The sequence below is a fragment of the Heteronotia binoei genome, chromosome 8 (assembly GCF_032191835.1).
Source record: "Heteronotia binoei isolate CCM8104 ecotype False Entrance Well chromosome 8, APGP_CSIRO_Hbin_v1, whole genome shotgun sequence".
In the NCBI taxonomy this organism is placed as follows: Eukaryota; Metazoa; Chordata; class Lepidosauria; order Squamata; family Gekkonidae; genus Heteronotia; species Heteronotia binoei.
In genome coordinates this window covers 21,248,042-21,262,320 of record NC_083230.1, presented here as the reverse complement: position 1 = coordinate 21,262,320, position 14,279 = coordinate 21,248,042, and the positions used below count along the sequence as shown (strand labels likewise).

At 43.1% G+C, this 14,279-nt stretch overlaps 1 protein-coding gene across 1 annotated transcript in view; it reads left to right on the top strand.

Moving 5' to 3' along the window:
* Window positions 1-14,279, top strand: part of PLXNB2 (plexin B2) — a 171,113-nt gene that overhangs the window by 141,905 nt on the left and 14,929 nt on the right. Inside the window, exons 29-31 of the mRNA XM_060244805.1 lie at window positions 6,104-6,258; window positions 10,927-11,087; window positions 13,054-13,201. Of these exons, the coding sequence (XP_060100788.1) occupies window positions 6,104-6,258; window positions 10,927-11,087; window positions 13,054-13,201 (464 nt within the window). The remainder of the gene's footprint in view (window positions 1-6,103; window positions 6,259-10,926; window positions 11,088-13,053; window positions 13,202-14,279) is intronic.

The following is a 14,279-nucleotide window of genomic DNA, read 5'->3' as shown; positions in this document are numbered from 1 at the left end:
TAGCAAAATCCAAGGAGCACATCTGTGCCATTCAAAAGATCTGAAAACAGTACTATACTGGCCACGGCAGGGAGGTCTTATGATAGCGCAGCCTTCTAGTTAATCTTTCATTCTTGTGGAGATACTCTTTATATCCTACTTGAATAATGCAAAACGACACTAGGTTGGATCCAGCCAGTTTTTCCACTGGAAAAAGTGAAGGGTCATTTTTCTACTCCAAAATGCTGTGCTGGAGCTCATGGAATTGCATGGACAAAAGCTATCTGGGACAGAGGCCTTTAACAATAAGGGGAATTAGCAAAATTAAGTGAAAAGGCTGACTGGATCCAACCCATTGTAGGTTTTATGGAAGTATACCAATGAACAGAGTTCCACTTCTGAACATGATTTTTTTTAAAAAAATGATGGAAGCAACAGAAAGGATTCGTTCAAAATTCAGTCTTACTCGTGGGAATTTTTTTGTGTGTGTTAAGATAGCAACGTGTAGTCTGTAAGCTGTTTTGGGAAGGGCACAAAGATTATGAATACTTAAAACAATTAGGTCCTGCTTTTTATTTTTTAAAAAAATACTTCTAGTCCTGTTGTTTGTGGACATGCATTTGAAAATGTGATGGCAAAACTACTGTACAGCAAGAGAAGAGTTAAGTGTTGTTGTTTTTTTAATACTAGCTTGTTGGTCCTAATTGAAGCAGGGACTCTGCAGACCCATGGATGATGGAGCTTTGAGCAAGTCGGAATTTACTTGTGTCATTTGGTGTTTGACTGGATCCCAATCAAAATCCCAATGTTAGTACACTGTCATCACTGCAGTGTATAGCAAACCAATTTGGTGCAGTAGTTTCAACTACTGGCTTGTATCCAAGCACATTCCTAAGCCTTTTAAGGACATACGTTTTTCTTAAGGGGGTGTGGTGATTTCTGCTGATTCCCTTCTCCCACTTCAGGCCAGTGAGTCCTCTCCCCATTTTATTCCTGGGGTCAGCCCAGCCCAGCCCAGTGGGAATTGGTGGAAATTGCCATTCCCTAAACTTAATTGTGAACATATGAAGCTTCCTTATACTGAATCAGATCCTCGGTCCATCAAAGTCAGTATTGTCTACTCAGACTGGCAGCAGCTCTCCAGGGTCTCATGTTGAGGTTTTCCTTACCTATTTACCTGAACCTTTTTTAGTTGGAGATGCCGGGGATTGAACCTGGGACCTTCTGCTTATCAAGCAGATGCTCTACCACTGAGCCACCATCCCTCCCTTAGTGCTTAGTTTTTTGGAACATAATATAACAAAGGAGAATCACAGAGATATAGCAAACCAAACAAAATACTGTGATACAATTACAAAAACCCAATACAAACAATGACAGCATTTTATCAAGAATTCTTATAAATATAATGATTTTTTCACAGTTATTCAAACATTCTTATAACAAGGTCAGTAATTCATACAAAGCCATATAAAGCCATTCACAATAACTGAGCACATACAATACTTCAAGAGAATATAATTCTCACAATAAAGTGCTGAGTGCAAAAAGTGCTTGCATGCTAAGTATCAAAAGTGCATTTTCTGAAGACTCCACAGGTCCACCTCCGACGGAGCCCAAAGCCAGCTGACGCTTGCTGCGCCATTTCAAATTTCTTTGTCAAAGAGGGGAGATACTTTATTTATTTTTATTTTATTTATATTCGCCCTCCCCACCGGAGCAGGTTCAGGGCAGCCTACAACATAAAACTCCACAACAGTAAAATATACAAGCTATAAAATAATACATTCAATAAAATTATACATTCAGAATTAATATCAGCATTACATGTCATTTGGTGCTAAGATCTAAGTATTATTCCATTTTCCAGTGTGTCGGCATTCCATCTGCGCTGTAGGCACCATGTTAGTTAAAGGCCAGTTTGAAGAGGATGGTTTTGCAGGCCCCGTGGAATTGACCAAGATCCCGCAAGGCCCGCACTTCTTCTGGCAGCGGTTCCACCAGTGAGGGGCGGCGATCAAAAAGGCCCTTTCCCTGGTGACTTTCAGTTTGGCCTCCTTTGACCCGGGGATTACCAGAAGGTTTTGAGAGCCAGATCGAAGTACCCTCTGGGGAATATATGGGGAGAGATGGTCTCTAAGGTAGACAGGTCCTTGACCATATAGGGCTTTATAGGTAATAACCAGCACCTTGTAACGAATTCGGTACCATATTGGCAGCCAGTGCAGTTCCCGCAGCCCCGGCTGTATGTGCTCCTACTTAGGGAGACCCAATAACAGCCTGGCCACTATGTTCTGCACTAGCTGTAGTTTCCAGGTTCAGCACAGGGGCAGCCCCATGTAGAGGGCATTACAGTAGTCCAACCTCGAGGTGACCGTTGCGTGGATTACTGTTGCCAGGTCGTCGTGATCCAGGAAGGGGACCAACTGTCTCACCCACCTAAGATGAAAGAAAGCAGATTTAGCAGTGGCTGCTATCTGGGCCTCCATTGTCAGGGCAGGCTCTAGTAGTACCCCCAAGCTCTTGACCTTGTGCGCCACTTTCAGTGACTCACCATCAAGCGCTGGTAGGGGAATTTCCCTTCCCAGACCACCCTGACTCAAGCAAAGAACCTCTGTCTTCATTGGATTCAACTTCAACCTACTCAGCCTGAGCCACCGCTCCACAGCCTGCAGCACCAGATCTAGATTTTCTGGGACACAGTCAGGCCTGCCATCCATCAATAGATAGAGCTGGGTGTCATCAGCATATTGGTGGCAGCCCAACCCATACCTCTGGGCAATCTGGGCAAGGGGACACATGTAGATGTTGAACAACATCGGGGAGAGAACCGCCCCCGTGGCACTCCACAGTTAAGTGGGTGCCTCCGGGACAGTTTTTGCCCTATCGCCACCCTTTGACCCCGACAATCGAGGAAAGAGGAAAGCCATTTCAGGGCCAACCCCTCAATCCCCACGTCGATGAGGCGGCGGGTCAGTAACCGATGGTCAACCGTATCGAACACGGCTCATAGGTCTAACAGCATCAGCACCGCTGAGCCGCCTCGATCCAGATGCTGCTGGTCATCCACCAGGGCAACCAGCACTGTCTCCGTTCCATTTCCTGGGCGGAAGCTGGATTGGTGGGTGTCTAAGACAGAAGCGTCATCCAAAAAACTCTGTAACTGTAACGCAACTGCCCTCTCAATAATTTTACCCAAAAAGGGTAAATTCGAAACTGGACAGTAATTTGCCAATTCGGCCGGATCTGATGTAGCTTTTTTCAACAGGGGCAGACCACGGCCTCTTTAAGAGGCATTGGAAAAAGCCCCTCTGAGAGGGATCTATTTACGGTGTCCTGTATAAGTCATCTAAGCTCCCTCTGGCAAGCTTTAATTAGCCAGGAAGGGCAAGGGTCCAGATCACAAGTTGTTGGGCGTGCAGTGGAGAGGATTTTGTCAGACTTCCTCTAGACTGAGCATGTTGAAGCAATCCAGAGCTGATCCAGAAGACAGGCACAGGGCCTCGAGTTCACATACTGTTTCCGTTTTCAACAGTTTTATTAGTTTCGGAAAACATGAGGGTAGGGGACAGGGGAAGTAGAAAGCACAATAGATTTTGACCTTGTTCTGCATAAAAATACTTTCAAAAAGTACAAGCTTAATTCTACAATACTTTCTTTACATAAATTGTCCCATATCATTATGTCTAAACTAAACATCATCCACATTTTAAAATTTTATAGCATAAATCTTTTGTTAAAGTTATCTATTAGTTTTGACAATTCCAGTAAAGGCAATTTTATAATATAAAATACAGGGTGGGGGGGGGAAGAGAAATAAGTTCACACCAGAGAATCTTAAGAGTCTTGAATGTCTAACCAGGCATAAAATTTCATTCCAGTATTTTCTTGCTGCTTCTTTAGATTTCCCAGCCAACAGCTGGGATAGAAAGTCCAGCTCTGCTATTTCCAGAATTTTTCCCACCAAGTCCATTTTCATGGGAATTTCCTGAGATTTCCATCTCTGCGTCAAGAGAATCCTAGCTGCTGTGTTAAAATGTGCCAACAAATGTCTCATTTCTTTCGAATAGTCCTCAGGAAATATGTTCAATAAAAATAGTTCTGGTTTGAAATGGATCTGTGTCTTCATAATCTTCTGTAACGTTTCATGCACCATTTTCCAATAGCCCTTCACCATCTCACATGTCCACCATATATGGTAAAAAGAACCGACCTGTTTAGTGCATATCCAACATTTGTTAGACATAGTAGTATAAATCTTACACAATTTCTGTGGAGTCAGGTATCATCTATAAAACATCTTATACAAATTTTCTTTAAAAGTTGCTGACCTAGTTAATTTAACGTTAAGCTTCCACAATCTCTCCCATTCTTCTAATGTAATATTATGACCAATTTTTTTTGCCCATTGGACCATACAATCTTTTACAACTTTGTCTTGTGTCTTCATTTGAAGTAGATATGCATATAATTTGGAGATTAGCTTTTCCTGTGGACCCAAAAGAATTTTATCAAATAAATATTGTTCTGTATTGAAACCTGCCGCCTTGTCTTTGGCATATCTGGATTCAACTTGCATTCTCAACCACCGGTTCATTTTAACATCCATATTTTCCAGCTCTTCTCTGGAACGAGGCCGAGCACCTCCATGTCTCCATCTCCTTCCCTTATAATGATGTCTGTTCCCACCATCATACCTTCCCCTCCCCAGAAGTATTGAAATCCGTAGGAATTCAAAAGCACATACAAGCACTCGCAAACCTTCCAAGGGGTAATATGCCCTTGGAAGGTTTGCAAGTGCTTGTATGTGCTTTTGAATGTTTCTTTACTGTGAAAGTTTTGGAAGAACTTCCCTCTTTGACAAAGGAATTTGAAATGGCGCAGCAAGTGTCAGCCGGCTTTGGGCTCCGTCAGAGGTGGACCTGTGGAGTCTTCAGGAAATGGGCTGTTGATACTTAGTATGCAAGCACTTTTTGCACTCAGCACTTTATTGTGAGAATTATATTCTGTTGAAGTATTGTATGTGCTCAGTTATTGCGAATGGCTTTATATGCTTTGTATGAATTACTGACCTTGTTATAAGAATGTTTGAATAACTGTGAAAAAATCATTATATTTATAAGAATTCTTGATAAATTGCTGTCATTGTTTTTATTAGGTTTTTTTGGGGGGGGGGGAATGGCATGATTGGATACAGGTTAGTGCCTTTAGGGGAAGGCCCAGGAGCAGAGCATTTGCTTGGCATGCAGAAGGACCCCAACTGAGTCCACAGCAGATCCAGCTAAAAGATCCAGCTTAAAGGGGAGGGACGGTGGCTCAGTGGTAGAGCATCTGCTTGGGAAGCAGAAGGTCCCAGGTTCAATCCCTGGCATCTCCAAAAAAGGGTCCAGGCAAATAGGTGTGAAAAACGTCAGCTTGAGACCCTGGAGAGCCGCTGCCAGTCTGAGAAGACAATACTGACTTTGATGGACCAAAGGTCTGATTCAGTATAGGGCAGCTTCATATGTTCATATCTGCTACTAGGAAAAACCTTTCTCTGCCTGAGATCCTGCAGAGTTACTGTCATTAAGGGAGTACAGGACTGAGTTTGAAGGATTAGGAGCCAGAGTTGATAGGCGGTAGCCTCACAATGATAGAAGTTGATAGACATCAAAAGTTGAAAGAAGGTAGCCAGAGAACATAGCGGCTAGACACCAGAAAAACCAACACCAGCCTGAGCACAGAACAACTCAAATAAACAGTACAGGATAGGGAAATGTCAAGAGAGCTGGCCCATAGAATTGCCAAAAGTCGGACACGACTGAATGGTTAACAACAAAAACAGCCTTATATTGTCATATGGTACCTGCTTTGTTGGGGGAGCACTCACTGATTAAAAATGATTAAGTTTTTTTTTTTTAAGTTTTGCTCATTATTTCACTTTGGAAAATAAAACAAGAACATTATAGAAATAAGTGCAGCATATTCAGGGACTTCAGCAATTAAAATTAATTACAGGCTAGTAAATATGTATATTACTTGCCTCTGGCACATTATTTGAGACATGGCGCTATCAGTGCTACCTCAGTGCATTTAATTTTATTCATACAGTTGCTTTAAAATGTGTTGCTTTTGCTGTTTTGAGGGCATGCCTTACTGGAAGAGGAAAACAAGACCTGGCATCTAGTTCGGCCGGTAGATGAAGTTGATGAGGGGAAATCGAAAAGAGGGAGCATGAAGGAGAAAGAGAGAACCAAAGCTATTACAGAAATATACCTGACAAGACTTCTGTCTGTGAAGGTAAGATTGAAACACCAAGTTAATTGGCATCGTCCCTCAGGGGAAGCTGTTAATTTCCTGTGTCTGAGTCTTAGAACAGCAGTAATGGTTTTATATTTGGCTTCTGAGTCTGCGTTTCACATTCCCAGACACGTGACCCTAATATGGCAAAAATAATTTTTGAGTTAAGATGCAGAACACTTACTCCCAGCTGACAGTTGGGAGCAAATAACAATTGAAATAAGATCAGTTCTGAGATACTTAAAGACTAGCTGTTTTATTATGACCTTTCATAGAGCGTAGAAGACATAATATTTCTGTTAGTCTCTTAGGCAGGGTTCCTTAAAGTGGCTCTCATGTACATCATGGCGTCTGCCAGGACTTCCTTTGCCAAGCTTTTCAGAAAGTGAGCAGGCCCATTGCATGGCAGGGCTTATAACTGGCTGCCTTCTTTCAAATGAAAGGGTTTACCGCTGAAGTATCTGGAAGACTGGTAAGCCCCTGCGTTTTGCTAACTTAGTGTGTGGCTTCAATCCGCCTTCAGGATTTTCGTCTTCCTATTTTGTTTGGCTCTGCCTCTTACGGCAGCCATTTTGGGGTGACACTTGCCACCCTCTCTCAAAATTCCAAAGGTGCCTGCCTTCAGTGTTCCCTCCCTTCGACCCATGTTTTGTCAGCTCTGCTCTAAAAATCTTTGCTTCTCCTCCTCCTGGCATTAAATGAGGACTCTTGACCCAAGAAGAGTCATGTAGATTAAGCACCTCCTTAACCACGTGGATTAACTACCTCATTAACCCATAAGGTGCCTGGCTATCTTCATTGGCACACTGTTGTATGATCACAGCTACTCTGTGCTTCCCTTTAAGATTAATTGTGCCTGCCTGTGTATCAACTCACAGTGCTACTAAAAACAGCTTGCTTGTGAAGCAGCCTCTCAGAAGAGGTCAGGGAAGAACTGCTACTCTCTTGGTTTTCAGGCATGGCTATAGATCACAACTATTACAGCAACCTTTTGGGGCAGTCTGGGCAGCAGGGAATTATAGATGTAAAAAAGGGTGCTTTAGACTGGTTGTTTTTTGTGAGTTTGTAACGTATTTAATATTTTAATGTATGCAATGTTAACATACTTAGCATTTATTATTGTTTATTGCTTTCAGTCCTAAGCTTTCAAGAGAAAGGCAGGTATATAAATATTTTAATTCAAAAAGACTTTAGGGAGAGTCTACAGTTGTCTTGGATTTGCTTTTTACAGAGCTGAGGACATTAGATGGAAATTATTGCTGGTTGCTCTGAGAAGCTCGTGGCGTAGTGAAATATGGCCTTGGTTAATCACGCACGTCTTCTCGGTGCAATCTGCTGAACGTGCGACATTGCCGATGGGACCTGCTAGAGTCAGGCTGAGACCTCTGTGGCAACCCCTGGGCCCTGGCAGGCAATATTCTTCTGTGGTTTCTGCACATCCCACTTCGTCTAAAAATCACCTCATCCTACAATCCTCACACACACACTTGATCAATAGCCACTGGAAGCCCAGAAGCTGCATTATTTTTAATAAACCATATAGAATGCAAACAGGGCAAAAGCCCAAAAGGTTCGTGGAGGTATTAAAAGAATGCATTTGGGAAACATAAGTATAAATACATTAACTCGCTATCCATTCCCTCTTTTACTTTTCTGACTAATTCAAAGCATGCCCTTCCCTAAGCTACAGTGCTGAAATCCCCACCTTTTTAAAACAGAAGGGCAGTATTATCTTCAGCACATTTCGGAGAGCTCTGAGAGAGAGCAGATAAGAAGTGCTATAAGGGTGAGGTTTGGCTTTCTAAACAGCTGGGGGAGTTGCTGAGAATTTCTGAGTTTGTGTGACTGGGTGATTGCTGAAAACCCTGAGTTTGTGGTTGCTGGGGAACTGCTGTTTGTTTGGTTTGAGTGGGCTGAAGGTGAGTGTTGCTGATTGATTAGGAGTGGCTGTGTTGAGTTTCTAGATGCTCTCAATGACTGTGCTATGGAGCAGATGGTCACAGAACCTACCATGGGTGGGGCGATCCTGGATTTGGTCCTAAGTAATGCCCAAGACTTGGTGAGAGATGTAAAAGTGATCGCACCGCTTGGGAGCAGTGACCATAACGTTATTGATTTCACCATTGGTATAAATAGGGAGTTGCCCCCAAAAGACCAGCACAACCACGTTTAACTTTAAAAGGGGTAAATTCTCTGAGATCAGGAGGCATGTGAAGAGGAAACTGAAAGGAAAGATAAATACAGTCAAAACCCTTGAGGAAGCTTGGGGGCTATTTAAAACTACAATCCTAGAAGCTCAGATAAAATATATACCACAAGTTAGGAAAGGCACAAACAGGTATAAGAAAAGGCCTGCATGGTTAACAAACAAAGTAATGGAAGCGGTAAAAGGTAAGAAGGACTCCTTTAAGTGGTGGGAAGCTAGTCCAAGTGAGATTAATAAAAGGGAACACAGGCTGTGGCAAATCAAATGCAAGACCGTGATCAGGCAGGCAAAAAGGGACTATGAGGAACATATTGCAAAAAGCATAAAGACCAACAATAAAAATTTCTTCAAATATATTAGAAACAGGAAACCAGCCAGGGAGGCAGTGGGGCCCTTGGATGACCAAGGGGTAAAAGGATTACTGAAGGAGGATAGGGAAATGGCTGAGAAGCTGAATGCATTTTTTGCCTCAGTTTTCACTGTGGAAGACGAGAAGTGTTTGCCCACTCCAGAACCACTAATTTTGGAAGGGGTGTTGAAAGACCTGAGTCAAATTGAGGTGACAAGAGAGGAGGTCCTACAGCTCATTGACGAATTAAAAACTAAGTCACCAGGTCCGGATGGCATACATCCAAGAAAAAACTCAAAGTTGAATCTGTGGATCTCCTGACAAAAATATGCAACCTTTCATTGAAATCTGCCTCCGTTCCTGAGAAATGAAAGGTAGCAAATGTCACCCCCATTTTTAAAAAGGGTTCCAGAGGAGATCCGGGAAATTACAGGCCAGTCAGTCTGACTTCAATACCGGGAAAGTTGGTAGAAAGCATTATCAAGGACAGAATGAGTAGGCACATCGATGAACGCAAGTTATTGAGGAATACTCAGCATGGGTTCTGTAAGAGAAGATCTTGCCTCACTAACCTGTTACAGTTCTTTGAGGGGGTGAACTAACATGTGGACAAAGGGGGCCCAATAGATGTTGTTTACCTTGACTTCCAGAAAGCTTTTGATAAAATTCCTCATCAAAGGCTCCTTAGAAAGCTCGAGAGTCATGGAGTAAAAGGACAGGTCCTCTTGTGGATCAAAAACTGGCTAATTAATAGAAAGCAGAGAGTGAGTATAAATGGCAGTCTTCACAGTGGAGGACGGTAAGCAGTGGGGTGACGCAGGGCTCAGTACTGGGTCCCATGCTCTTTAACTTGCTCATTAATTATCTGGAGTTGGGAGTAAGCAGTGAAGTGACCAAGTTTGCAGATGACTCTAAATTGTTCAGGGTGATGAGTACCAGGGAGGATTGTGAAGCACTCCAAAGGGATCTGTTGAGGCTGGGTGAGTGGGCGTCAATATGGCAGATGAGGTTCAGTGTGGCCAAGTGTAAAATAATGCACATTGGGGCCAAGAATTCCAGCTACAAATACAAGTTGATGGGTTGTGAACTGGCAGAGACTGACTAAGAGAGAGATCTTGGGGTCATGGTAGATAACTCACTGAAAATGTCAAGACAGTGTGCAATTGCAATAAAAAAGGCTAACGCCATGCTGGGAATTATTAGGAAGGGAATTGAAAACAAATAAGCCAGTATCATAATGCCCCTGTATAAATCGATGGTGCGGTCTCATTTGGAATACCGTGTACAATTCTGGTCACCGCACCTCGAAAAGGATATTATAGCATTGGAAAAAGTCCAAAAAAAGGCAACTAGAATGAGTAAAGATTTGGAACACTTTCCCTATGAAGAAAGGTTAAAACGCTTGGGGCTCTTTAGCTTGGAGATACGTCGACTGTGGGGTGACATGATAGAGGTTTACAATGCATGGGATGGAGAAAGTCGAGAAAGAAGTCCTTTTCTCCCTTTCTCACAATACAAGAACTCATGGGCATTCCATGAAATTGCTGAGCAGTCGGGTTAGAACGGATAAAAGGAAGTACTTCTTCACCCAAAGGTTGATTAACATGTGGAATTCACTGCCACAGGAGGCGGTGGCGGCTACAAGCATAGCCAGCTTTAAGAGGGGATTGGATAAAAATGTGGAGCAGAGGTCCATCAGTGGCTATTAGCCACAGTGTATATGTATGTTTGTGTGTGTGTACATGTGTGTATGTGTGTGTGTATACACACACACATATATATTGACCACTGTGTGACACGGAGTGTTGGACTGGATGGGCCATTGGCCTGATCCAACATGGCTTCTCTTATGTTATTTTCTCTGAGCTCCCTGGATCATGTCTTATGACCTGTTCTTTTCATTGTGTACATAAGAGCATTTACTACCCATTTAGAGATGAAAAATGCTTCACTTCAAGGCATTGTGATTCTGTGGTCATTTGTGACAAGAGCCCCAGTATAAGATGCCTAAAAATCAGTTTCCTGTAAATCTGAAGGAATATTTTGGGGGAATGCTGCACTTGTGCTATAGCCTGAATTTTTAATCCTTTTTTTAATTTTAATTCTCCTTCAGGGTACGCTTCAACAGTTTGTAGATAACTTTTTTCACAGTGTTCTTGACTCAAACCATGTTGTGCCACCAGCTGTGAAATACTTCTTCGATTTCCTTGATGAGCAAGCAGAAAAGTACGAGATCAAAGATGAGGATACGATCCATATCTGGAAAACAAATAGGCAAGTGGTTGGGATTCTTGCGGAGAAGAGACGCAAACAATTTAAAAAGCCGGAGTGGTTGCATTGGTATTCTCAAAAATACAGAGAAAAATAGGAATGGTACCAGTTCGCACTGCGTGTGTAAACTAAGCTCTCCTGTTCTTGGCTACGGGCAAGGGGCTAGTGACACCTTTAACTCCTAGCTGTACATCTCATAAGAGAAACATCATGAATGTGGTCCCAGAAAATGTAGCCATATCAGCATCAGTTCTATGAATGTGGGTTCAAATGGGTAGCCGTGTAGGTCTGCAGTAGAATGGCAAGATGTCTGTTAGCAAATTAAAGATTTCCAGGGTATAAACATTGGGAAGCCAAAGCTTCTTTTATCAAATACTCATGAATATGGGTGACTCTGATTCAAACAGAATCCAGAGCTGCCCTAAATTTATTTTGTTTGTTTGATGTGCATTGTTTTATTTATGTGTTTTTCTTGTAAGGCACTTTGAGCCCTTTTTTTTTTTTTTTTTGAGAAAAACAAGCGTATAAATAAGTAAATAGCTTCAGGGTTCTATAAATGAGGGCAGAAATACCTTTAGAAAATCCACCGTTGAAACAAAAGGGAAGCTCAAAAGGTATCGCTGGAGCAGAATATGCAGAAGAACAGCTCTGTCTTGCAGTACAGCCCATGCAAACATTTCCTTTTAACACCTATCAAAAGAAGCTTCCTGTTCTTGCTAAAGCTGAACTTCCCCGTTTGAATTGACACTACCAGCAGGCAACAGGATCTGTGCTTATACAAAATAGCAGCAAGCTGATGTTTGCATGTACCTCAGTACTGAAAACTGACAGAGAGAGCTTCCATACATAAACTAACTTCCAAACACTGAATCATAAGAGTTCAGGACCCGTATAGCAATGGAATTGCCTCTCTGTGCCTGTGAACAAAATCTTTTAAATGTTTTTGGATTAAGGTACAGAAGCATGTGTTACATAGTTATTAAGGATGGGCACAAACGAGGAGAATGGAGGTTTGGGATTTGGGGTTTTCACAAACCTTGAACCACAAACTTCCAACAAATTCCTCCACTGAATGAGCTGGTTCCTGGTTCATCCAGCTCAGGATTGGGCCCATCCTATGTGCCCTCTGAAGGTATTTAAATGCCTTCAGAGCTTACTTCCAGGTCGGGCTGCTCAACTGAGCTCTGACAGTGAGCTCCAAAGGCCTTTATAGGCTGTCAGAGCTCACTCTGGGAGGTCAGTCGAGTCGGGCTCTGAAGGCTTTTATAGGCTTTATATGCCCTTATGTGGACAGGCTCCACCCTCGGGTGGGCTGTAAAGACCTATAAAAGCTTTGAAGAAGAAGAAGAAGATATTGGATTTATATCCCGCTCTCCACTCCGAAGAGTCTCAGAGCGGCTCACAATCTCCTTTATCTCCCTCCCCCACAACAGACACCCTGTGAGGTGGGTGGGGCTGGAGAGGGCTCTCACAGCAGCTGCCCTTTCAAGGACAGCCTCTGCCAGAGCTATGGCTGACCCAAGGCCATTCCAGCAGGTGCAAGTGGAGGAGTGGGGAATCAAACCTGGTTCTCCCAGATAAGAGTCCGCACATTTAACCACTACACCAAACTGGCTCTTTCAGAGCTCACTCTGAGAACTTAGTCAAGTTGGACTGACCCAACCCGGAAGTGGGCTCTGGAGGCTTTTCAATGTGTCTAGAGGTCTCTTCCAGTTGGGCAGCCTGACTCGGAAGGAAGCTCACTTGGGTTCGGCCACAGGGCCAGCGGTGGTTTGTGCTCGTATCGCAGTTTGTGGTTTGGTTCATGCCCATCCCCAGTGCTTATTCCTTTAGTAATTTAAGAGCATCGTAAATGTGAAGAAGTTTTGAGTTAGTAGTGAAACATATATATTGCTTCCAAGAACTTCATTTTCTGTGTTCAACTTCATTTCTGAATAAAGGCTCGGTTTCTTTCCTTATTTCCTTCCAGCTTACCACTTCGGTTTTGGGTGAACATATTGAAAAACCCTCATTTCATCTTTGATGTACACGTTCACGAAGTAGTGGATGCTTCCTTGTCAGTCATCGCACAGACTTTCATGGATGCTTGCACAAGAACGGAGCACAAACTCAGCAGGGTAAGCGTTTTTTGCGTTCTTTTTCTGCATCTGCTTGTGCCGGGGGGAAAAAAGACATTCACCAACATTATGATAGACAACACTGTAATAGAAGATGGTGTGTAGATCAGTTGATTCTGCCTGTTCTTATTATTAGGATGCTTAAACTGTTTTGCGGTGTCAAGGGAAGTCCATTGCACAAGACAGGTATCGTCTAATGCTTTTAGAACACATCTAATTGCTATCAAAGATTTCAGGTTTTCACGGCTGGTAACATCGTTACGGTTTGTAGAGTCTTTCGGGCTCAAGTGCCGTGTTCTACTGGAGAAAGTTTTCCTTCCAGACGTTTCGTTCTCGGCTGCGGAGAACATCCTCAGTGGCGTTGCAGCCGGAGCAGGCGCTCAGACCTTCTTGGCTGCTGTGCATTGAGTGGGGCCAGGGCTGCTGGAGAGCTGCTATTTCTAGGCTGGAGGGGGTGTGATGAAAGGGCAATTGGTGTTTAAAGTGTTCTAATTGCTGTTTAAAGTGTTCTGCTATGAAGCAGTGTTATCACTATACGTTATATTAACAAAGGTAAGGAGAAATTGGCGGAGGCTTAAAGTTCCAGAACAAATTCAGGAATGCTTATTAAAAGTGACATCAGTGTATATTAGCAAGCAGAGAACAATCCTGTGAGGAAGGCCAGCAATGAGGTGAGACAAAGTTTAGAAGAGGGAAGTGAAGAGGTCTTAAAAGAACCTGTATGGAAGCCAGAGATAAAGGGTCAGTTTGCACATTTGCCTAGCCAAGGATCCTCTTTCGGCAGTGGTGAAGAGAGGACACACAAATGCCAATAAAGGTAATGTGTGATATAGGTTCTTCATACATAGTATTACAGTTGGTGTGAATTGCCTTGATGTCTCCGTAGTATGTGTTCAACCAGGATAGGAAGACCAGATACAGTGGTTCATTCCTGCACAACAGGCATAGATGGTATACATGGTTTCTTCCATCTAGATCAGGGTGTCAAATGTCTGGCCCACCCAGGGCTTTAATCAGGCCCACGGGGCCCTTTTCTCCCCCCTCCCTTCTCCTCCTGTCCTCACCCTTTGAAGCTCTG